Below are 24617 nucleotides of genomic sequence, written 5' to 3' on the forward strand. Positions count from 1 at the left end.
CATAAACCAAACTTACCAACCATCCCACATTTTTCTTTGATCAAATAAGAAAATTGCATTAATGAGAGAAAAGTTATACAATTTCCAAAATTCTTCCAACAACATTCTTTTTGCTGAAAGTCTAGGGGGGGAAAGTATTTACTCGAGCAAAGTGCTTAAGACCTCTCTTGGCCGTTATTTTAACCAGAGGTAAAAAAATGAAAAGAAAGATGCATCAATGGTAAAACAAAAAGAACGGGGAAATTGAACAGAAAACCAAAAAGAATGGGGAAAACAAGTTAAAAGGAGGGAAATGGAGAACTAATATCTTAGTTGTTACTTTCCATTGGTATGAGCATTCTTATGGAAAGGCCAAAGATTTACCAGACGCTCAAGCACCAGGGCGCTTCTCAAAAAGTACCCAGAAAACCCGGCCGGAGTAGATGGAGGAGGAAAGTCTTCTGCCGGCATTGCAAACGGCCTAATCATCTTTTCCATTTTCTCTAATGTGAGATAGGATGCAACATCTTGCAGCCTTTCTGGACCCATTATCGGCAGCGTATGCTCCTGGTTCAGTGAAGCAACCTTGCCATCGTTACTCTGTCAAAGCAAAAGATCAATGCCCACACATTAATTGCATCAAGATAAATTATGAATTCAATTCAACAAACATCAATTCTGACAACATGGTAGATATATCCTACTATGATCACAAGTAACTGAAGAAATGGATCATACTCAAACAACAATCAGTTCCAACCAAAACCCATGATGAGCATCAACCTCACTATTAATAGAATATTTAAAGAATCAATGAAGTACATTTGCACTATTGTAGTTTCATGCGATCCACACACACGCAAGAAAAAGGAAAGGTAATAGCCAAAACCTTTAATAAACATTTACTGTAGTTTAGGTTTGCTTTATGATGTTTGACATTAACTTCCATTGTTGATCATTCTTCCACGAGCGTTTTTCTTTGTACATAAGACAGTATTACTATTACCTCCAATGGGGATGAATCTGCACCATGGCTAAATGTCAACTCAATGCGGAACCGTCGTGGCTCTTCTAAAGCTACCTGTATTTCAATTCCATATTTAGTGTCAATGACTCAAGGTCAAAGCTACTGTATACTGTCTGAGAAAATACCTATCACTAATAATGTTGAAGTTCCTATCTTGGACACCAATAAAATTAAAAAAAAGAGGCACTACTAACCTCTGTGTTTTCAAACATTCTTATCACAATGTGACTCATATAGTCAAGCTCCTTCGTTTTATACAAACTCTCCAAAGCGCTCTGGCAAACTAGACCAGCTTCTCCCTGAAGAGATTCATCTAGGTTACAGTACCGAATTACATTCATGAGGGAATGAATATGCGATTCCTGTCAGAGAGTTGATGCCAAATGATGTAACACTGTAAGTAAATAGGTAGCAAATTTGGGAAGTCATGCAAATAAAGGCTGATAAGCACAGGGCAAATGGTAAAGAACAAGCAAAAATAGTAGCTGAATGATTGAAAGAGGAAAGTTAGCTAGTTCTTTTACAGTTTGCACTTACTGATGTGAAGTAAAGGCGTGTTCGCACGTGGCGCTCAGGTGTCATGACATTTGCATACCTGATTGAGTAAGAGTAAAATTTAAGAAGATAAAATAAAACATAGAGAACAAAGCATAAAGGTTCATATACGGACTTTGGGTCCAAACGGTATTTGGTCTCTTTATCATCATCATCATCTTGATCTATTGACATTTCACTTGTGGTATTAGATCTTCTTATGTCATCAGTCTTGATGGAAATGTTTGGTGGAAAAACTTTATTAGCCTTTGCAGTTTTGGTTGAGTTTGAACAGTTGTCTTGATTACCCTTTACGACAGCAACGTGAAGGGCTTCTTCACGAGTATTCCTCAGATCAATCAAAATTTTGCCCAACAAGCGGCGTGCAATCTGATGGGACAGAATAAAAATCAGGACATCTTTAATCACACATCAGTACTAACAGTACTTCATTCGCATTAATGAAGGCTGCACAAATGTGCATTGTTGTTGAAGGGGGAATCAATAGTCGTGCAATGATATTTTATCCCTACTAAATGAAGTGCCACATCCCCATTTAGTTTTTTAGTCTTTGACTTGGTTCCGGTGCTCAGTAAACGTACTAAAATTTTATATTTTGTTCAAACCTTTCTAATTGAATGAGACATGCTGCAAGGAAAAGGGATCACCTTTGAACCAATTTTTAGCTTCTGCTTTGGATTAATCCCATATTCATTAGGGATGACACCATCTGCAAGAAGCTGCAACAACAATTACACAGTGGACAATTAGGCCAAAAAAGATGTGGTGATCAACAAGCGGGATTCATGTTTGATAATAAGCCTATTCCTTTTTTCCACACTTCCAACACAAAAAACTCGTAAATTTTACTATAGAGGCAAGGAAGCCAATCTAAAAAGCAATATGATGCAATCATCAAAATAAGCAAATGAGATTACGTAGATAAAGAGGTCGCAGATCAAAAGGCAAGTACAGCTACATGAGATTAAATACAAATAAATTGCTAATATAGCAATTATGAAAGATCAACATACATCTCTAAGGTCGTAAGTATTTTGTACCTGGGCAACTTTGAAGAGTTCATCCAAATCTTCTAGATTAAGATGCGCATTATGCAGAAGATCATATCTGTCAAAAATTAGATTAACAGGAAAATTATATAAGCAATCAGAAAGAAAAGCAGAAGCATTAAACTTCTAAGAGCTGAGACCTTTTCATATTATGAATGTTTGAATTTTATAATCAAGATAGAAGAACATGCTTCAGCTTTAGGGGACTTGCATAATGATTTGTTAAGAAACATTAAATTTCTTGTTACGTGGTATCATTCATATATCATAATACAGCAATAATGCAAGCTCCCAACCCTTGATCAGCCTACAACGTCATCATTGAGGGGATGCAATTAAAATCATGGAACAAATTCAAAAGAATAAATCAAAGAATATATAAAAAAGAAATTAAATTTTGAGCAAGGAAAAGAGGAGGCAACTTGCAAAGATAAATTCTTAAACCAGGAATAAAGGATATTTCCACATATGCTTTCTGAATTATAAAATTTGTTGAGCATAGGGTATTCTAACAAAATTTTATCAATAGAATGAAGCAATTACTCACTTGCAAGAGTCATAAACATCAGGAATTTGAGTTATATCAAAACGACTGCATGAAAGTCCAATGTTAGCAAATACAATAAAGCCCTTCATATAAAATCTAAATGATAGGAAATATGATGAAACTGACAGTATATTTAGACACCTGCACCACAAGTATGATCAAGAAGAAAGGTAGATACTTACTCTTTACGTTCATTATACAAATCTCTTTCAAGTTTTTTCCACCGAGCAAACATCAAAAGGAACCCCTCACTACCACAAGGCAATCCAGCAGCAATACGATCAATGTCAATATTTGTCTTACCAAGTGCCTTTGCTTGGTCATATGGGAGAATCACATCATACGGGCTTGTCTCAGCAAGATTCTCATCTTCATGCTTGGCAAGTACTCTGACTTGTTCGGTAACCTTCTTAGTCAAAGTTACCTGCATATAACAGGTATAAAATGAAAAAAGAGGAAAAAGTAAATAACTTAGCAAATCAATCTTGATTAGGGCAGTAAAGTTTTATATTGCCCCACCTAACCTCCTCCAGTGATTTGGAAATGAGCTAGAACTGATAGGTAAAAAGATCTGAAGGTGTCAATGCACTGTTGCATATTTAATTGATATGGTGAAAATTACCAGTTTGGGAAGGAGCTCAGAAGCATTAGAAGGCAATCCAGCTCCATCAACCATCCAAGGACACTCAGATGTTCCATTACTAGGAATTGTCCTTGCACCTGAAGTTATAATTTCATTCAGTCTAGTCTGCAAAACAAAAAAGATAGTCTAAAGCTGCACTCAAAAAGATCTGCAGATTGTTAAACATGAAACAATAGTTTTAACACCTTACATGACCATTCATGTCTATCCTTATACCCTGTTCTAGGGGGAAGTGCATGGTGGTAACTCATGGAACCCATGTATCAGAACAAGGTACTACAAAGTACCATATAGAATAAGATGAAGTCAAAGGTGATAACTAATGACCATACAACTAAGTAACATGTCCTTAAAATTATAAACATTATTAAGCACACACTTAAAAGTTAGAACATAACTTTTAGGTTGTTCATGAACATTGTAACAAAGTCTCTTTTAATCAAAGTGATGCGAAGTTTCTACAATAGACACATTATGTAGAATCAAATTTGACCACAAGCTAGATGTCAATGTGCTTTCGCAATGTTTTTAAGCCCAAAGGGATTGCACATGAAGGAGCATGTTAGCAAAGGGAAGTATACAATCCACAATTGGACCCTCAACTCCTCACCTAGCGGCTTAAAGTTTTTAGGAGTTATATACAGTTTCCTAAACTCAAAGTCAGGAAGAAACACATAAAAATAACACACATAGCTATTAGTAGCATTAACAATCTTAGGGGTAAACTCCTCACTTTAAATTTGGCCAAACTTATAAAAGCTTGCTCATGTTTTTTATTTGTTTTTTCCCTGAATAGCCATGATCCTTTTAATGGTTGCAAGTAAAAAATGAGATATTGCTCAGAAAATCTGCTTTCCCACTGTTAAATTCCAACATCCAAAAGGAATTTTCCATGCATCTTCTTATTATTGTATCTTTCAAATCAACTAATGCCTGAGAATGTTTACATCTAGGTCATCAATATTAAAAGAAAACTTTTTATGTTAGTTCTTACTTTGACACTTAATGTTTAGCGAAAAAAAACCAAGAGTATGATGCAAAGTTGAAAAGTCATATGAGAGAACTTAGTTGATTCTCTAGATTATAGACAACTTATTCAAGATCATAAATAGACCTGTTAAAAGCTCTCCTGTTGATCCAACCCCACTTTAATCAATTTATGCAGCATAGTAGTTTTTATACTCGACGGATAGATAAATCAATCCATTTACCAAGCCAAGAATTCTAGTTTACTGAATTGTCATATGATATAAAATTGCTTGTCAAATCAAGGCAAGAGGAGATACAAACCTTCGCTTTTTCCATCTCAATGCTCACATTCTCAAGTCCGTCCAACATAGAGGAGTCCTTGCTAACAAGGGAGACCTTGATAAGATAACCAATTCAGTCATGCAAGCTCAATGTCAAAAGGCAGAATGCACTTGTTACGGAAACATTACAAACCAGGATTGGCGTTAGCTGCCCTTCAAGGTCAAGTAGGCCTTTAGCAAAAGCAGCTGCAGACATCTGTTAAACGATTTAATGTAAAAACCTACTGATGATGCCAAATGGCAATGGAAATAAGCATATGGTAACTGAGCTCAGAATGAAGCACAAATAGTCAGATCAACAATTTGTGAATAATGAGAAGATCAAATTATATATACTCATTTACCACTCAAAGCATACCTACCTGCACACGGCCCTCATCAGAACTGTAAATTTTCAGATCATGACGATATGTACTATGAAGGCGAAGCAGGCCAGTACCTTCACCTATAATTTTATAAAAATTCATCACGAAAAGATTCATACAACTAAAATTATCACTATTTTATCTACCTGGCACATATAACACACGTTACACTCATATAGGTTGCAGAAAACCATTAACAGTCAGGTTAGAATTGATTGTAGTGACCTGGATACATATTATTTCGGAAATATCTACCCAGTTCTTCTGCCTGCATGGTAATGAGAGACAAAAAAAATCAAATAGAAAAGAAAAGGAAAATCAAATAAATGAAGAGAGAAATTTAGTGAAACTTTTATCCCTCTCTGCCAAATGAATTTCCTTCCTTCCAACCTTAGACGTCTTAAAATGAATGCCCACTTCAAATTCACTATGCCCTTCTCATTTTGAACTTGCCAATGCTACCCTCACTTAAATTCAAATAATTCTTCTTAACTTTCAGGGGTGGTTTAGCATCTTAAGTGAAAAGTGACATTATAACTAAAGAATAATTTGATGAAATAGTTGAGAGCTCAATTATTACCTGCTTCCTCCCAGCATGGGTAAGCACACCCCCATATTTAAGAACCATCAGAGCTTCAACAGGCCGTTCTTCTTCACCTTCACCATTACTTTTTTGAACTTTAACCCACTTAAGGGGCTTTAATTGAACCTTTCTGTAAATACCAGAAAAATGTCCCCCCTGGAAACCAAAGAATTTATTATGTAACAAACATCCCAAATAAACAATTAAAAGAAAAGGGAAAAAATAGTTATATACGTGTGTGTTGTTTGTACATTTATGATAATGAAGGAATAAAGAACCGTGAACTTCTCTATCCACAACACAGAGATCATTTGAAGAGCAAAGTAACTAGAACAATAAAATGAATATCCTAGACTAGAGCTAATAGATTGATAAAGCAAGTAATTTCAAGATAAGTTTGATAACCTCCTCAAGTACTGCCTTAACTTGACGAAGCTTTTCAGCATGCTCAAGATCTTCAGCTTCATTATCACTTCCAACACCTGGTCTGTATCACATAAATAATCAACATTGAATCATTACCAATTTTCAAAATAAGTTCTAAATGATCCATTTCATAATGTGCTTTCTTATGAAAAAAAGTAAAGATATGCAAATATTTCTTGAGGTAGTTTACAGCCCCCCTCCCCAACCCCTAAAGAATACAAAGCAAGAAAGCCTTCAAAGTTACTATAACATGACAGAACGACAGCTGAAGTTATTTCTCCTTTTTTTTGTTCCAGCTCTCAAAACCGTGTCTTCTCCCTTTTAATCTAACCAAGGAGCACTAATCACCTTCTCAATTTCTCTTTATCCAATTTAACCATAAAATCACTAGTTTGCACCCACAATATAGCCAAAATTTTCCTCATTTAAAGCAACCCAAAATTCTATCCTACTAAATTTGTTGCAAATCCTCTTCCTGTCTGGTAAAAATTAACCATTACAAACTTTTGTTTTCATCCCTTTCGATGTTGAGATGTTGGGAGGGGATATCTGAAAGTGTTTCTGCTAGATCAAAAACAAAGTATGAAATATGAAGAGCAACCTGGGTACAAGCATCCTTGTGGCATCTAATAAATCTTGCAGTTCAACAGCACTTTTAAGTTTTGTCTGAAAAAGACAAAGAATAGGTGCTTAGACAACAGAATTACCAGCAGAATAAATATAGGGTATACAAAACTGAAATAGTCACCTCAGATCTGGGTCGTCCCCCATTGTACTTTAGCATCAAGTTTAGAAGATTTTCCTCAGTAACCTTCAATTTCACCTTCTGCTTGGGAGTTCTATCACCACTGATCAATGAGGATAGTTAGTTTAACAATGAAAAGTTGAGTGTTCTGCAAACCAAAAAAAAAAAAACAGCAAGGAAAGTGTAGTAACATACTGTCGAATAACAACTATAACACAACGTAGCTCCTCAGACTGCCCGGATGAACCAATGACTCCACTTCCTTGGCGTGTAAGTCTTTCAGAAGGCTGGACAGGCTCATTTACTTTCCATGGTAATGTTGGTGGTATTACCGAAGAAAGATGAGGTGCTTTTGCATCTAAAAACATCTTCCTCAACACACAAGCAGCATCATCATAATACCTGTATTGGACTGTAAGTCTTATTCATAACAAATGAAAAAAAAGGAGACGTGACAGTAGTAAGTTAAGAAAAAGGAAAAAAACAAACACCAGTTCTACCAGTGAGTCTATCAATAGAAATTAATTAAATGAATACAAAAAAGAAATGAACATGCAAGCTTTAAATAAACTTCTTTTCCCCCATAATATATAAGGAGAAACAAAGCTTTGGGTGGAAGCTTTTTGTTATCTTCCTAATAATTGGTAAACCAAAATCCATGGTTGACTTGTAGTAGTTATCATTAACACCTTGAATATTTTATATTGAAAGTGGAATCTAGCTCAATTTTATTGCATCTAACAAATGCAGAAGCATTTCTTTATAAAAGTCCAAATAATTGGTGAGCATGTTACATTGCACTTAGTTTCATTGACTGAAAAATACTAGATAAGTTACATTGGAAACATAATAAAGCACACACAGAGAATAGACAAGAAAAGAAAATAGAACACCAAGATCAAGCACTTAGACTTTGCTTGCTGGGTAGGAAGGATGGAAAAGGGGTAAGTATGGAAAATTTGCTAATCCAATGGTTAGGTTTCATAAATCATACTTTGTAGCTTAACCATTGGATTGACAACTTTTCCATATTTATCACTTTCCATCATCCGCACTGTGCAACACCTTAAAGACATCAATATATTCAGGGCCAGCATGCACACATGCAAGTCTTTTTCTTTCTCCTCTTTCTGTCTGTGATACATGATATAAGGAAAATTAAAATTAAATGACGAAGAGTGATTACTTTACACGCACAGACAGAAAATAATAACTGAGATATTGCATTCAAGACAATATGTAGCATAATCAAACGAAAAATAATGATATGAACAACACCGTGTATAATCACAAGACTAGAAACTAATACTTGTGTGAATTTTTCACAAAACTCCATCCATTCACATCACAAGCATATGACCGCCCCTCAGAACGCAAAAGATCAAATCCACACACCTGCAAGAATTCAAACTGGTTATTAAAATGGTATGCCATATAAACCATTACAAATGGAGAATTTTAAGAATCAAACCTAAAACCAACTGGAAATAGGTGAAGGGACACAACTTCAATAGAAGACTACAGGAAACTTGACACTTAACAAATGTAGAATAACACCTAGTAACACTCCCCCTTATGCGTAGCTCACAAGATCTACATGTGGACAACATACCAAAGCTCATCAACCTCACATGGGGTTAGGTAGGGAGAACAAAATAACAAAACTAGGGCTTTGATATCATGTTGAGCATATGACCTGATATCAATTGGTAATAGGTGGAGGGGCCCAACTTTGATACAAGACCACAAGAAACCTAATATTTAACAGATGTGGGATAAAACCACTTAATAGAGAAAAACAAATCTTGATTTAGGTTAAGCATTTCTGTCGACACCAGGAAAGCAGATACCTCTTAATAAACCCCGTCTTCTAAGTTAATTTAAAAGAAAAGGTGGTTACAAGTGCCAGAAGACAATATATGTTTTTTTCCTACAATTGCATGAAAGCATTCTTCATAAATTCAACTGATAGTAACTTTAACATGCGAACAAATCTTTTAATCCCATTACTTAAAACTTAGTTGGAAAAGGAAAAACTAAAATATGATGGTAAAATATATAACAAAGAAATGAGTGCCAATAATATCTCAACAAGCTAATCTGAGCTTATGAAAGATGCTCTCTATGCAAAAAGGAATTTCTATGAGCACATTTTTCTAACAAAACTCATGTTTCAAACCATCAGAAACCAGAAGACAAAAAGCTAAAGTTGCAAGAAAAGCAAGACAAATATAAGTAATTTCCGGTAGATATCATATAGCAGAAAACACATAGCCATAAATAGATAAGGATCAAAAACCAAGGCAAATTTCACAAATAAGATGGAATAGACATACCGCTTGCCTAAATGCAATGCAAACTTCCCTAGCCATTTGCTTCTCATTAGGTGTCAGCAACACAGGATATCTGATCTGTCATTAGGTAATTGAGATATGTTCAAACATCATATATTCCAACCTCCATGTGAAAATCAAATAGCAGTGAATCAGTTATGTTAGAAAATAAGGTAGTTATTATGTAATGTGCGAAATGTTCTATATTAGTAATAACTAAAAAACCTTCTGCATTAGTTATTTAGCCAATAAGATAGCTGATTATGTAATGTATTATACATTCTATGCATCGATAATAATTAATTAACCCTTCCATCACTTTTCACTCTGCAATTAAAGGAAGTGATCTGCCACAATGCAAAACAAATAATATAAAACATTACAGGAGCAAGATAGACCCAAATTACAGCTTTTTGCATATGATCTTTTACATATGATTTTCCTGCTAAATTATTGACTTGACCGTCTATTCTATTGGCCCTTCTTCACTCTGCAGCACCATAAAGGTAAGGGCAATGATTTAAGTCACTGCGCTGGATCAAAACATATCAAGCAATATGTACATCATAAGCATGTCTTAGTTATGATTAACTTCTTTTATAGATGTCTTGCGTATACTTTGACTTTCAATATATTTTCACCAGATAACATGGATTTAATCTGTTTAGCATGACAGAATCCAACTGAAACAATCTCCTAATAATTTGAATCCAACAAATATTGTTCATCATCCACTTCAACTCTCAAAGATGATTAAAAAAACCACAATTTTAACTTGAAACTACATACTAATCTGCAGATAAAACATCCCTCCATAGCCCAAGCACTAAAAGAGTAAATGATAAGAGGTTGCTTGACAATCAAGAATTGACGAAGAAACAAGTGATTGTCAAGGAACCGAAATGACCAGATAGTGGGATTTCTGAATATGTGCTCAGGTGCATACATCAAAGAGAAGAAGTAAAGAACATGCTTGATTAATATATTACCAAATACTTACTTCTTTGCCATCAGGATTTCTCATGACAACACCATCAACAACAGGAGACTTCCTAGCCTCAGCATGTGCATATTCAGGACCAACAGTATAGACCTATATTCATTTGACAGGATAAGCAGACAACCTTGCCAATAAGAGAGACAGACAGAGAGAGAGAAAGCAGCAATATGACTATCACTAAAAGTTAAAAGAACCTCAAAAAAAAGATCCAGCCGAACCATAAAAAACAAATGTACAGTCTGCATATAGAATAATTGTTTCTTCCTAATGCAAATAACTGCCTAATCAACTGATATTCAATACCTGAACTAATACTATAAAAGTTCACAGAAACAACAAATGCGAAGCTACCCTTATACGCTGTTCCCTCCACTCTCCTAGTCAAACAGAGTTAAATGTAAAGAGTGCAGTACTGAATGCAGAAAAGGTTGCAACAATAATAAGAATCAGGTTTCATATAATAACCAATCAAAGTAAACTAAATTAACTACAAAACTTGTACGCCAAAATGTACAACCTTGACATCTGTTCCTCCAGTTGGCATAAACTCCTCATATATATAAGAACCTTCACGTCTTACTCTTCTAACTTCAGGATGGAACTCACTTGATCTGTTTCCAACCTACAAAAGAGAAACTATACCACATTATAATCATTTGCCAGTAGAATATCAAAACAATCATGAACAGCTATTTGGCGTATTGGCTGCTGCATTTACAACAGTTTGCCCCTTAAATCAGGCAAAAAGTTAAAAGCATTTCCCAAAAAAAGGCTTATAAAATCCATATCAGAGCTTCAAAAATAACAAAAACGTTCTAGCCAGAAGTTCAAGATAATATTCAGACCTTCCTAAACAATTCCTTCATGCCTCCACCCGCTGAGCTAGGGTAATAAATCATTATACTATGATCATCCCCTTCAAAAAAAAAAAAAATAGGTTAACATACAGGCAAAACTGGAAAAAGAGTTGCAATCAAGCCAGATTTGCGGCGCAGTTACGAAGATCAAAGAACAGGAATCCTCCCAAGTGTCATGAATTAGGTTTCAAGACTCAACTTCATGAACCTATTAAACTGGTAAGATAATTTTAAAATTGAACTAGGTAAGCATATGGGTTTGTAGATGCACGTCTTAACAATTTTCATAAGGAGGATGGTTGTTATTCAACATACCATAAAATCAATAAGCAGATCTTATATTTTCATTCAAAATCCTTTTTTTCAGAAAAATGGTTGTATAAGAAACCAAAAAAAGAAAAAGTATGCCCCTTTAATTCTATAGATCAAGCCAGTCAATAAAAAAATATTATGTAAGGAAACAGTTCTCTAAATACATTGCACATGCAATAACTTTATTGATCCTTGCCCCATACTATATACAAACAGAAAGAACATATTTAAGTATTGCCAGATGAGACTGAAATTAATGAGCAATAGATTAAGTGCCCAGTATTTGATCTTTTTTCATGAACAAAAAGAATAGACGCTTTAACATACTCTTCAAATTGCAAGTCAAATTTTATGGAAACAAGAAAAAGGCCACAAAGAACCACATTAAGTTCATGCTTAGGAACAGATGCAAGAAGATAAACAGAAGTTTAAGGACCAAACTCACCATCAACAGGCTTTTCCACAAATGGCTTCCAGAAACGATTTCCATGGACCTCAACATAATCTTCATCTTCAATAAAGTAATCCAGCTCTTGGTATGTTTCTTCTCTATTTACAAGGGCATATCTTGGAACAGAGATACCAAACATTTCAAGTCGCTTGAATCCCAAAATAATAAGGTTAGTCTTTGTCAATCAACTGCTATAATATCATACATTTCAACCATTTATATAATCAGTTCTCAGATAAGCTAAAAGGATAATGATTTTGCTCAAAGAATAGAAGCTTTGACCGATTATGATATAGATCTAGCCTTAATCTTCCTGTCAATCAATATTCAAACTTTACAATATTACATGGGGAACAGGAGAACCAAACTGCCACTAAGAGCCTCTCACCTACATTCCAAAGGATGAAGGTTTAGGACTATGAAAAGCAACATATATGACCTAAAAAAACTGCCACAAAGTACTTAGGTGAGGTGGAGTGGTCTTGGTTTTTCTAACCGGAAAAGGGTCAAAACCACAACGTCAAGATGGATGCTTAGGATGTACCTCGTATACCTTCCGTCGATCATGAAGAAGGTGTTGTGGCTCCAACTCATTCACAAGGAAAGGTCTGAATCATAGAGCAGAAATAGTAGCAAAACATAATTAATTACTGCTTGCTTGGTATAGAAAAGAAGAAATTGTTATTATTCAAAGAACTAGAATGATCAAAATAATGAAATAAACTTGTACATGTTCTATAGATTAAAAAATTGGAACTGTGGCAGAAATTAGCTTTCTCTGATCTTTAAGAGATTGATTCTGCTGAAAAAAAAAACACATAGTTGAGATGGAATAATCTGATTGTGGCTCCACTTACATGGAAGGATAGATATAAGTTAAATTGACTATAAATAGGGCTAAAGTTACTGGAGATCTAGACTCTAATAGTGGTCCGTGGATACCATGGCACTTAATAAGACAGCCATACTGTGGCACTTCCCCTTGCAATCATGCAAAAGCAAAACTTTAGACTTTCCCAACCTAAACTAGAGAGATATTAATTGATCATCACCTTGAACATAATTATCTTCTGAATTTCAAAAAGTAAACCACTGCTCTTGAGCATTCACTAACACTCCATTTGGATTGAGACCTAATACTTTTATATCTATAGACCTCATACCTCATCATATTGATGGATTGATGCTGATGAGTTAGACCCAAGATCCAATCAGAATTAATATAAATAATTAACTTTTAATGGAATCTAATTTTAAGACCTATGTACAAAAGAAAATATCAGAATTTTGAAGTAATCTCATCATGTCTCTGAATTCTTTAATTTTTTAAGGCGTTACTTGACCAACATTTAGCACATTACTTGTAGCAAGATAGGAAAGTATGACAGTCAAAAAGTTATTCAATCATTATGTTAAGTTTCCCACATTGAAGTTACAAATTGATTCCCTATTGTGAACATGCAAATAGAATACATACATACAAAATTATACATATATATATATAAGAACTTACTTCCTTAAAGCAGCATATTCTTCAGCCTTCTTGAGGGGAAATCCAGAGGAGTAGAATGCAATTAAACAATCACAGATTGGCCAGCTGAAACAAGCATAATTACAAGAAATTACGACCTCTGAGCTAGGTAAGAAAAACAATGTGAACCTTGACCGTTAGAGTTTGATAACGAGAAGTACACTCGTTACACAAATATGGACATCTCCCTCACACATCCTCCAACTTAACTCCCTCGAAAAATCATATAATCATTCAATGAAAGGAGACAGGGTAAATTATGATCTCAAATCACACAGTTGCTCAGACTCAAACTATACCTTTCGAAGAAAAAACAAATGACAAGAAAATAAATCAATAGGAAGATAACAGCTAAAAGTGAAGACTTCAAATTTTTCAACATAAATGCAACCGTCTATTTACTGCTTTCAACTGGAAATTTAATTAGCAAATCTGTGGATCTCCTCCACCCCTTCTTTCTTCTTCCTTTCTTCTGTCTTCTAAGTTTAAAATAAAAATAAATAAATGATAACGACACCAACAATGCCAATTATAACCAAAAAAAAAAAAATATATCACAATGTAAATCTGAGACAAAGTGATTCCACTAATTAACCAAAAATGTACCTTTCTATCGGATCTTCAAGAATAACCCTATCACCGAAATGGAGAATCTACAAGAAGAAAAAAAGAAAGACATTGCAAAGCAAGAAATCCATAAGAACAAAACAACAAAACATTTTTCTTGAAGTACATGCGTCCAGCACTCATATCTTATGCATATTCGGACATGGATGTAAGAAATATGGCCGTTGAAGTACCCTTCAACTGCATGGAAAAAAATTGAACATGCATGTGTTGAACACATATCATATCTGTAAAAACACTCAGAGGAAAAATTCTGTTATATTGCTACTGCTTTAGTTTACAGCTTTATAAAGAGAAAAATAATCATTTTAAAGGAAATAAATCCTAATCCCTAAGAATCAAGAATTGATATCCTAATTTCCTAAGAATTAGTAATCGAGATTAGTTTCTATTTACAAGAGATCTGTGATTTCTATCCTTAATTATAGGGATTCCAATACCATGATTTCTATCCTTAATTATAGGATTCCAACACTCCCCTCAAGTTGGAGTGTAGATGTTAATCAAACCCGACTTGCCACTAAGTTCTTCAAACATGTTTTGTTCAAACTTTTGGTTAACATGTCGCAACTTGTTGTCTAGTAGGTAGGTAGATGATGCATACTTCTCCGAGTGTACTTTTTTTTATAAAGTGACGATCTATTTCCACATGTTTGGTCCGATCATGATGCATGGATTATGTGCTATCTTGTGTGACACTGGTTGTCACAAGACATCTTCATAGGTGCAGTAAAAGGCACTTTTAGTTCTCCCATAAGTCTTTGTATCCAAACTCCTTCGCATATACCATGAGATAGTGCTCGATACTCTACCTCTGCCTTCTGCGTGCTACCACAGATTGTTTTTGCTCCTCCACGTCACGAGATTACCCCAAACATAACTACAATAGCCGCCTTGTAGGCGTCTATCATTAATGTAACACCTTGATGCGCATCAGTGTAGACTTCCACGCTTCGGTTGATAGTCTTCTTGAAGTACAGGCCTTTACCGGAGTTCCTTTTAGGTATCTTAGTATTCTATATGCGACTTCGGTGCTTCTCCTCGGGGCATGCATATCTTGGCTAATAACACTCACATGAAGGCTATGTCCGGACGGTGTGAGATAGGTAGATGAGCCTTCCTACTAGACGTTGATATCTCCCCTGTCGATTTCTTCTCCATCCTCATTAGTTCCCAATTTGAGGTTAAACTCCATAGGAGTTTGGTGGTTTCTTGCCCATCAAACCAACTTCCGACATGAGATCAAGAACATATTTCCTTTGGGAAATGAAGATACCTTTTTTCGACCTTGCTACCTCCATACCAAGAAAATATTTAAGACTCCCCAAGTCTTTAAGTTCAAACTCTGTACCAAGAAATTCTTTCAATCTCAAAATTTCACTCGAGTCATTTCCTGTTATTATTATATCGTCAACATAAACGATAAGGATGCAGCATTTACCCTCTTCCGAGTGCTTGTAGAACATGGTGTGGTCTGCCTGTCCTTGAATGTAATTTCTGCTAGTCATAGCTTTTACAAATCGGCTGAACCACGCTCGTAGAGATTGTTTCAGCCCATACAAGGACTTCTTCAACTTACACACTTGGTCCTTGTTTTCTTCAAACCCTGGTGGGAAATCCATATACACCTCCTCATTTAATTCCCCGTTGAGAAAAGCATTTTTTACATCCAATTGAGTCAAGTGCCAATCAAGGTTGGCAGCAAGAGATAGCAGGACCCGAACGGTGTTTAGCTTGGCAACCGGTGCAAACGTCTCGTTGTAGTCGAGACCATAAGTTTGGGTGAATCCCTTAGCCACAAGTCGAGCTTTGTATCGGTCAATACGGCCATTGGGTTTAAATTTCGTAGTGAAAATCCATTTGCACCCTACGGTTTTTTTCCCTTTAGGCAGATCCGAGACTTCCCATGTTTCATTGTTTTTGAGGGCCTTCATTTCTTCCATCACGGCTTGTCTCCACTCAGCTGATTCAAGAGCCTCTTCTATATTTTTTGGAATTTTTACAGAATCAACATTAGTCACAAAAGCTTTGTAAGACTTAGATAAATTTCCATAGGATACAAACCGAGAAATAGGATGTTGAGTGCAGCTCCTTGTGTCACGGGGCTAGACCTTTCGTCTCGCAATCCGTGCGGCCTTAGGCGATCCGTTTGCTCCAAACTCGCCCAAGTCAGCCGTAACTCGATGAGGATTCTTTAAGAACTCCTCCAAGGCACCAATTGAACAATGAGCGATTTTATGCCAAAGAAGCTAAGCAAAAGAACAACAGAAAGAGCGCTCGCAAAGTGTTTGAGTAAATGCTCTCTACTTCTCTTATTCACAAAGAATAATGAAACAATTCAGGAGTGAGTACAAATGAGGGGGAGGCTCTCTATTTATAGTTGAGCTCCCCCAAAACCGACGGTCAAGATACAATTACATCGACGGATGAGATTTAACCATATCCCTTAATTTTAGGGATTTACAAGATAAGCCTTATCAAATCTAATCTAATCTTTACAAGATATGATTCCCTCTATCTTCTAAGATTAGTTACCATATTAGCCTAAGTTGCCATCTCTTCGCTATCAGGCCAACCAGCTTCAATCGACAAAGCTTCTCAATATCTCTTTGAATCGGGCCAGTTCTTGGGGCCAAATGATCCCCATCTGAGCAAACAGACCTCCATTGGATGCATTTGGTGCGCTGGTCACGGGCTTTGAACCTGCGGCCCGTGACATTCTCCCCACCCATTCTCGCAACGTCCTCGTTGCGACTTCAAATGGCATCGACTTGATTCGCCCGGTCTCGTCTCGATGCCTTAGCCTTTCCCTTCCTTCGGGACTCTTGCCTCGGCTTACGTCGCTTCTTAACTCGAGCCGTCCTACTCGCTGCATTTACTCTGGTCAACTGTCCCACATGCATTGCTTCCTTTTTCTTGAAGTCTGATGCACCACCCACCTCTCCCATAGGTAGAAGCCTTGTCGATGACTCGGCCAACTCTGACGCTTCACTCAACTTGAGCCTCATTGGTCCCAGCTTCACTGTTTTCATCGCAACTCTTTCCTCTAAGTCCGATGACAAACTCACCTCTTCCTTGGGTGGAAGCCCCTCCGATGACTCACCAAGCTCAGACGTTGCCTTTCTTTTGACTCGGCTTGCTTTGGGCATTCGCAACTCATGCGGACCACGGCACAAGAAGCACTTTACTTGCTTCCTTTGCTCCTCTTTGCCCTCTTGGCCCGGCTTTTCCCTTGCTCGAACCAAGCTTCTTGGGCTCCTTGTCTGCTCCATCGTTCCTCTTGATGACAGACTTCCTCGGACACTTCCGCAACCTATGCGGACCATGACACAAGAAGCACTCCACTGGCTTCTTCTCGCTTTCGGCCTCCTTGGCTTCGACACCCCTTGCGCTCGAACCAAGTACCAAGGCCTTACCCACCGGCTTCCTCTTAAGCGCGGATTTCCTCAGACATTTCTTTAACATGTGTGGACCATCGCAAAGAAAGCATTTCAGCTTGTCCCTTTTCCTCTTGGGTTTCTTCTTCCCAACTCGTGGTTTCCCATTACCACCATTGTCGCCGTTGCCATTGCCATTAACTCTATCTTCCTTGTGATCCATTTCACTTACGCCCCTTTCCTCGGACTTGGAAGACCCAAGCTTGTCTTTCCCTAGACCAAGCTTGACCACGGCCTCAACTACCGTCATGGCTTCCGACAGCTTTTGGACACCTCTTTGTTCCACCTCCTGTCTGACCCACGGCTTCAATCCCTTTTGAAAAGCAAGCAATGCTTCTTCATCGGTCACATCTGAAACTTGGAGCATGAGTTCCTTGAACTCTTGAACATACTCCCCCACTGTGCCTCGTTGCGTTATCCCTTGCAACTTTGCCCAAGCTTCTTCCTCGGCAAACTCTGGGTAAAACTGTCCCTTCAATTCGCATTGGAACTCTTGCCACGTCCCAATATCACCATGCCTTTTATCGTGGTCCTACTCGCCACCATAAAAGCGCAATGTCGAGAAGAAACATTGAAGCAGTGTTTACCTTAACGCATCTTCCACGATGCCTTTGGCACGGAAGTAGTTTTCCATCCTCCACAAGAAATTGTCCACATCACATGCAGACCTTGTCCCCACAAACTCTTTTGGCTTTGGGACATCCTCATTACTGAGTGCTGCATTTGCCACTCCTTTCCCCACGTCTGCTTGACACAAGGCCAGCTCTCCCTCGAGCTCCTCTATTCTTGTGCTCAAAGCCCTCGTCGTGGCCATTGTTTCCTCCTTCAAAGCCATCATCATGGCCTCGAGAGCATCATTCCTGTCCGACAGTTTATCCCTGTGTGAATTAAACAACTCGTTTACCTTATCCATGGTGGAACCAAGAGACATCTTTACATAGTCTCTGGACTGCTCCTCCCAGTTTGCTATGCGATCCTCGAGCCCATCGAGTGCCTCCTTTACATCCTCCATGGAACCTCGAGTTTTCCACACGTTCCTCTCTGCCGATATTGTCTCCTCAAAGACTTCCTCGCCCACCTTTGTTCGAACTCTTCTTTCGACATCCCAGCGGTGCCTTTGAACCAACAACTCAGATATTACTTGGTTCAAAACTTGGCTCGAATACCACTTGGTTTAAACACGCTCGAATATCTCCTTGGTTCGAACCTTGCTCGGATACCACTTGTCACGGGCTAGACCTTTCGTCTGCAATCCGTGCGGCCTTAAGCGATCCGTTTGCTCCAAACTCGCCAAGTCGGTAGTAACTCGATGAGGATTCTTTAAGAACTCCTCCAAGGCACCAATTGAACAATGAGCGATTTTATGCCAAAAGAAGCTAAGCAAAAGAACAATGGAAAGAGCGCCATAAAGTGTTTGAGTAAATGCTCTCTACTTCTCTTATTCTTAAAGAATAATGAAACAATTCAGGAGTGAGTACAAATGAGGGGGAGGCTCTCTATTTATAGTTGAGCTCCCCCAAAACCGACGGTCAAGATACAATTACATCGACGGATGAGATTTAACCATATCCCTTAATTTTAGGGATTTACAAGATAAGCCTTATCAAATCTAATCTAATCTTTACAAGATATGATTCCCTCTATCTTCTAAGATTAGTTACCATATTAGCCTAAGTTGCCATCTCTTCGCTATCGGGCCAACCAGGCTTCAATCTGACAGGCTTCTCCAATATCTCTTTGAATCGGGCCAGTTCTTGTGGACCAAATGATCCCCATCTGAGCAACAGACCTCCATTGGATGCATTTGGTGCGCTGGTCACGGGCTTTGAACTGCGGCCCGTGACACTTGTACCCTTTCGAACTGCAATTGGAAGATAGATGGATGGTGACGGAGGTGGGACTTCTGCTTCAAAACAGTCCTCGGTTGGAGATGTAATTGGCACTGCTGTATCAGTTTCAGGAGAATGATTCCGTCGGGAGTAAACCTGTATTTGCTGTTTTCCTTGATCAAGTGGCTGTTGTACTTCGGTAGAGGTATTGTCATTGGGAAGGACGGTGTTAAATTCTTGCTGTATAGGGGAAACAACTAAATCTGGGATAGTAGTAGTAGGATCAGGCGGTATAATGAGGAGAGTATTAAGGGTCTCATCTTCATTAAAAATCTCCCCCTGAAGATGAGATGCTACAAAGTATGGTTCATTTTCAAAGAAGGTAACATCTCGAGAGACAAACATTCGGCGCAATGTTGGTGAGTAACACTTATAGCCTTTTTGTGTAGGGGAATATCCAATGAAGATACAGGTGTGGGCTCAAGGATCAAGTTTGGATTGATTTGGTTGATGGTTATGGACAAAAGCTTTACAGCCGAATATTTTGGCTGGAAGATTAGGGACATGAAATAGAGGGAAGGCCTTTAAAAGAGTATTTAGAGGTGTTTGGAAATTGAGGATCTTTGATGGCATTGGTTTATGAGATAGCAGATGGGATGACTTCATCCCACAAGTATTTTGGAACATTCATAGTGAACATTATGGCTCGAGCCACATCAAGAAGATGACGATTTTCCTCTCGGAGATCCCGTTTTGTTGAGGAGTGTCGGGACAAGAGCTTTGGTGTATAATGCCTTGGTCGAAAGGTATGGACTTAAGATGAGTTGAAGTATTCTCTCCCATTGTCGATCGGAGGGTATGTATGGTAGAGTTGAATTGGGTTCGAACCATTGAGTGAAAATTTTGGAATACTTTGGGTGTTTGATTTTTCTTTGAGTAGATAGACCCAACAGACCTAGTATGATCATCAATGAATGTTATAAACCATCTAGCCCTGTAATATTTTTCACTCATTTGGCTCCCCATAGGTCACTATGGATTAACGAAAAAGGTTGGATGAATATGTGGTTTTAATGGGTATGGCACACGGGTATGTTTAGATAATTGGCAAATTTCACACTTCAAGGAATTAATACTTTTATTTCGAAATAACAGCGGAAGATGTTTTTTCAAATACACAAAGTTTGGATGTCCTAACCTACGGTGCCATAACATAATAGTGTCCTCTTTTGCAGTGGATAGAGCCAATCCCCCTTGTGTACTGTTTTTATTCCAAATATATAGTCCATCATCAACTTTAGCAGTGCCAATCATCCTCCCCGATTTCTGTTCCTGTATCACACAACCAATTGCAGAAAATTCAGCAAGAACTTTTTCATCCTTAGTAAGTTTACTAATTGAAAGTAAATTACAGGACAAGTTTGGAACATGTAGGACTTTATCGAGAGAAAAATTCTCTGTCATTTGTACTTCTCCTATTCCAGCCACAGGTGAGTAAGAATCGACTACTATGGATTCGGATTTGTTATGACAAGGAGTGTAGGTGTGAAACAACGTGGAGTCACCTGTCATGTGATCAGAGGCGCCCGAATCGAGTATCCAAGGAGATTGATTATTAGATTCAAAAGCAATGTTGAGGGCAGTACCTTGAGTTGCTAGAGATCCATGAGTAGTGGGAGTACCAAGTATCTTATGGAGAGTCTCAAGTCGTGTTTTGTTAGCGAACATCAAGAACATCATCGTGATAGTGGAGGATAACATGGCGGTCTTATTATCCTTCTTTTTTTTCGGGATAGCCATGGAGTTTAAGCATTTTTCTTTTGTATGACCAACACGATTGCGGTGACTACACCATGGTCTTGTTGATCCGAATCATTTCGACATGTTGTTTTTGTGGTCGTGGACCTTTGGAGATGAGAGCGAGAGGTTTGATGGGGACGATTAGAAATTGGAGTCATAGGTTTAGGTTCCTTTGAATCTCCCATCATGACAAGACGACGCTTTTCTTTTCTTCTAACCGCAAATGCTTCACCGATCGTTGGAAGAGGTGATCTACCCGAAATCGACCACGGACCTCATCTAACTCACGGTTCGATCCTGCTAAAAACTCATAAAGACGTTCATTGTTGAGATGGACCATAAACTGTTGTGTTCTAAGCCTTCACCCCAATCGCCTCATAATACATATCCGATTCTTGCCACAAAATTTTCAAATTGTTATAGTAGTGAGTTACCTCGAGTGTTCCTTGTCGGATGTCCTTTAACTTAAGCTTGATTTCAAATACTTGGGAGGCGTTTCCAAGATCGAGTAGTTTTCTTTGTTGCATCCCACATGTCTTTTGCAGGTTTGAAAAAAAGATAGGTGCGGCTTATATGGCCTTCCATCGAATTGATTAGCCAAGCCATTACAATTGAATTGTTGAGTTCCCAAGTGGCATAAGTAGGATCAACCATGGTTGGTCGTGGGATTTCTCCATTGATGTACCCTAATTTGCCACGACCACGAATCACCATAAGAACCGATTGAGACCATTGCAAGAAGTTCTTCCCATTTAGCCGATGATTGGTGATTATAAGGGAGGAATTAATTTCACCTTGAGTGATTCCCTGATTGATATTCTGAGTTATTTGTGATGTCTCGGCCAGAGAAATTCTCATTGATATCACCCATTGGAGGACTAAACCACGAAATTTTTAGTAAGGAATTTAGAGAAAAAATAGGATCGAATGAATCCTATAGCCACGATGCCATGTAAAAACACTCGGAGGAAAAATTACATTATATTGCTCTGCTTTAGTTTGACTTTATAAAGAGAAAATAATCATTTTAAAGGAAATAAATCCTAATCCCTAAGAATCAGTAATTGATATCCTAATTTCCTAAGAATTAGTAACTGAGATTAGTTTCTATTTACAAGAGATCACAACAGATTTCTATCCTTAATTATAGGGATTCCAATACCATCAGATTTCTATCCTTAATTATAGGGATTTCAACAATATCCAATACTTAAACCCAAGTCTGATTAACATAGGGTGCAATATAGCACACACTAACAAACTCCAGCATAGCATTCCAAACACTTAATTAGAGTTTTACCAAAAAATAAAATTTACATTTTTCATCAATGTAAATGAGCAAACCATGATTTATCCATTTATATTTCCCGTAAACTAATTCAAGTTACATCAAATTCAACTCATACATAAATAAAACAATTCTAATTCAGATTAATTTAAAGTTTAAAAGTTATATCTGATCTACCTCAAATTCACCAAAAGCCTTAATCCTGTCCAAAATCTGTCTCATTGGAGCTGAAAAAGCCTGAAAAAAGGACAGGAAATGTTTTAAAAGCTTAAAATTTAAGCATTAACACATAGCAATAAATAATAAATTATATTACTATACAAAACGTCGTCCAATTATATTATATTTTTTATGAAAAAATTATAATTTCTTCATATATTTAGTAGAAAACTCGAGCGAACAAAAGAGACAAGGACCTCGCTTCCGCATTTCACCTTCTTTTCCATGACGCAAACTCCAACAATTATCTTCTTATATCCTCTTCCATCTCCTGCTCCTACCATTTCTGAGTCTTCCTTTTTCTCTTTATATCTCAAAAAAGAAAAGTAATCTCAGCGAACAAAAAAGAACACTGCGACGGAAAACTCTTCCGCTGCCAATCACCGCCAGAACGCAAATCGGAAACTTCCAGGTATATATATTCTCATACGTATAATATAAGATCAAGAAGAAGTAAAAAGATAAAATAAAATAAAACGGGAAAAAAAAAGAAAGAAAAAACAGAGAAAGCGATTCAGCGAAGAACAAAGAAGGCAAGGCGTTGAGTAAGTCGCGAGAAATATCGGAGAGGAAAATGAGATGGAACGCTTTCAAAGCCGAACAAAAATGAAAAACTTCTATTTTTTGAATTAAAAATATATTTATAGATTCCTTTTAGTATTGAGGGAGGGGGTGTTTGGAGAGGAAAGATATTGGATTCCGGAATATTCAAATGGATGATGATTTTGCTTTGTGACAGGGACGTGCAAAGTTTGAGGGGTTTTTTTGGTAAATTTCTTACCCTTTAATTTCTAACTACATCTCCAACTTTAAACCTTATATCAATTAAACCTATTACTTTCACATTGATACATTATATGTATGTATGCATGTATACATGTATTTTTAATTATTTCAAGTACCACTTAACGGTGAAATGAAATGACTTAATCGATATAAACTTTAAAATTTGACAATGTGATTAGAACATTTTAAAGTTTGAGGATCAATTTAAAATATTATTTGTAGTTTGAAAATGTTTGGTTCAATTTTAAGGGCGAATCCGGGGGCTGGCAGGGGCTAGGCCCCCTAAGATGAATTTTTTTTATTTAGGTCCTTTAAATTTTTTAAAATTTTAAATTAGTAAAGGTAAAATTATATTTTGTCCCCCCAATGATAAAATTTTGATTTAATCCTTTAAAAATTACAATTTAATTTCGACCCTAAACAATTTTCCTCTACAATTTACTATTTTCATAAGTTTAATAGAGTGTTTAATTTTGAATTTTCTTTAATATAAAACAAATATATAATAAATTTGATATTTTTAATCATAACACAAAAATAAGTTGTTTTAGATTTATTAATTTCAACTTCCATTATGTACTAATTTCAAACTAATATAAAAATAGTATAATACAAAAAGTTTATATTTGGTATAGAAGTTTAAATATCTTGATCTCAAATATCATTTCATTTTTTTCCATTTCACGTAATATTATTTTATTCATATGGAATTGATGATTTGAAAAAAATTCATGTGTCGAATTTTCATTAGTTGGCTTAGTATTTACTATGGGTGTTAAATTTAGTTACCATAATAATACATAAATTGATAATTCAAGTACTACATTGAACATTCTCAAAATATAAGTACCACATTAGACAATTTATGAAAGTACAAGTACTAAATAATACACAAATTGATAGTTCAGTACCACATTG

The 24617-nt window shown here is 36.8% G+C and overlaps 1 protein-coding gene and 1 long non-coding RNA gene across 8 annotated transcripts; both read right to left on the minus strand.

Annotated features, from left to right (window-relative positions):
* Nucleotides 1–29: 29 nt before the first annotated feature.
* LOC105779454 (inositol hexakisphosphate and diphosphoinositol-pentakisphosphate kinase VIP2) lies at nucleotides 30–23332 on the minus strand. 7 transcript variants are annotated; one of them, XM_012603208.2, is made up of 30 exons: nucleotides 23111–23303; nucleotides 22872–22931; nucleotides 14320–14366; nucleotides 13696–13779; nucleotides 12727–12790; nucleotides 12177–12330; nucleotides 11408–11478; nucleotides 11080–11184; nucleotides 10563–10655; nucleotides 9566–9640; nucleotides 8539–8624; nucleotides 7425–7631; nucleotides 7233–7332; nucleotides 7086–7150; nucleotides 6464–6545; nucleotides 6056–6214; nucleotides 5701–5743; nucleotides 5473–5555; nucleotides 5244–5306; nucleotides 5091–5165; nucleotides 3780–3905; nucleotides 3340–3581; nucleotides 3158–3202; nucleotides 2602–2668; nucleotides 2209–2280; nucleotides 1677–1930; nucleotides 1544–1601; nucleotides 1201–1368; nucleotides 986–1060; nucleotides 30–579 (listed from the first exon to the last, which is right to left on the minus strand). In XM_012603208.2, exons 1-30 carry the CDS (start codon nucleotides 23195–23197, stop codon nucleotides 316–318), a joined length of 3174 nt encoding a protein of 1057 aa, XP_012458662.1. In that variant the 5' UTR covers nucleotides 23198–23303; the 3' UTR covers nucleotides 30–315. The 7 variants fall into 7 exon arrangements, 6 of the variants coding, with proteins under 6 accessions (XP_012458662.1, XP_012458663.1, XP_052485621.1 ...); XM_012603209.2 differs by having other exon boundaries at nucleotides 23129–23302; XR_008195350.1 differs by having other exon boundaries at nucleotides 431–579; nucleotides 869–1060; nucleotides 23111–23332.
* On the minus strand, nucleotides 20727–21323 carry LOC128040582 (uncharacterized). The gene is made up of 2 exons (XR_008195351.1): nucleotides 21253–21323; nucleotides 20727–20938 (listed from the first exon to the last, which is right to left on the minus strand). It is a non-coding gene; the product is annotated as an uncharacterized LOC128040582 (long non-coding RNA).
* Nucleotides 23333–24617: the final 1285 nt, after the last annotated feature.

The sequence above is a fragment of the Gossypium raimondii genome, chromosome 4 (assembly GCF_025698545.1).
Source record: "Gossypium raimondii isolate GPD5lz chromosome 4, ASM2569854v1, whole genome shotgun sequence".
NCBI lineage: Eukaryota > Viridiplantae > Streptophyta > Magnoliopsida > Malvales > Malvaceae > Gossypium > Gossypium raimondii.

What these genes read in the sequence shown, in the direction of transcription:
- LOC105779454 (XM_012603208.2), bottom strand. Translation starts at nt 23,197, where the DNA reads ATGGTAGGAGCAGGAGATGGAAGAGGATATAAGAAGATAATTGTTGGA. An exon ending in ATCGACGGAAGGTATACGAG is followed by an intron (nt 12,331 to 12,726) that starts GTACATCCTAAG and finishes TTGGGATTCAAG; the next exon opens with CGACTTGAAATGTTTGGTAT. An exon ending in GAAATCCTGATGGCAAAGAA is followed by an intron (nt 9,641 to 10,562) that starts GTAAGTATTTGG and finishes ACCTAATGACAG; the next exon opens with ATCAGATATCCTGTGTTGCT.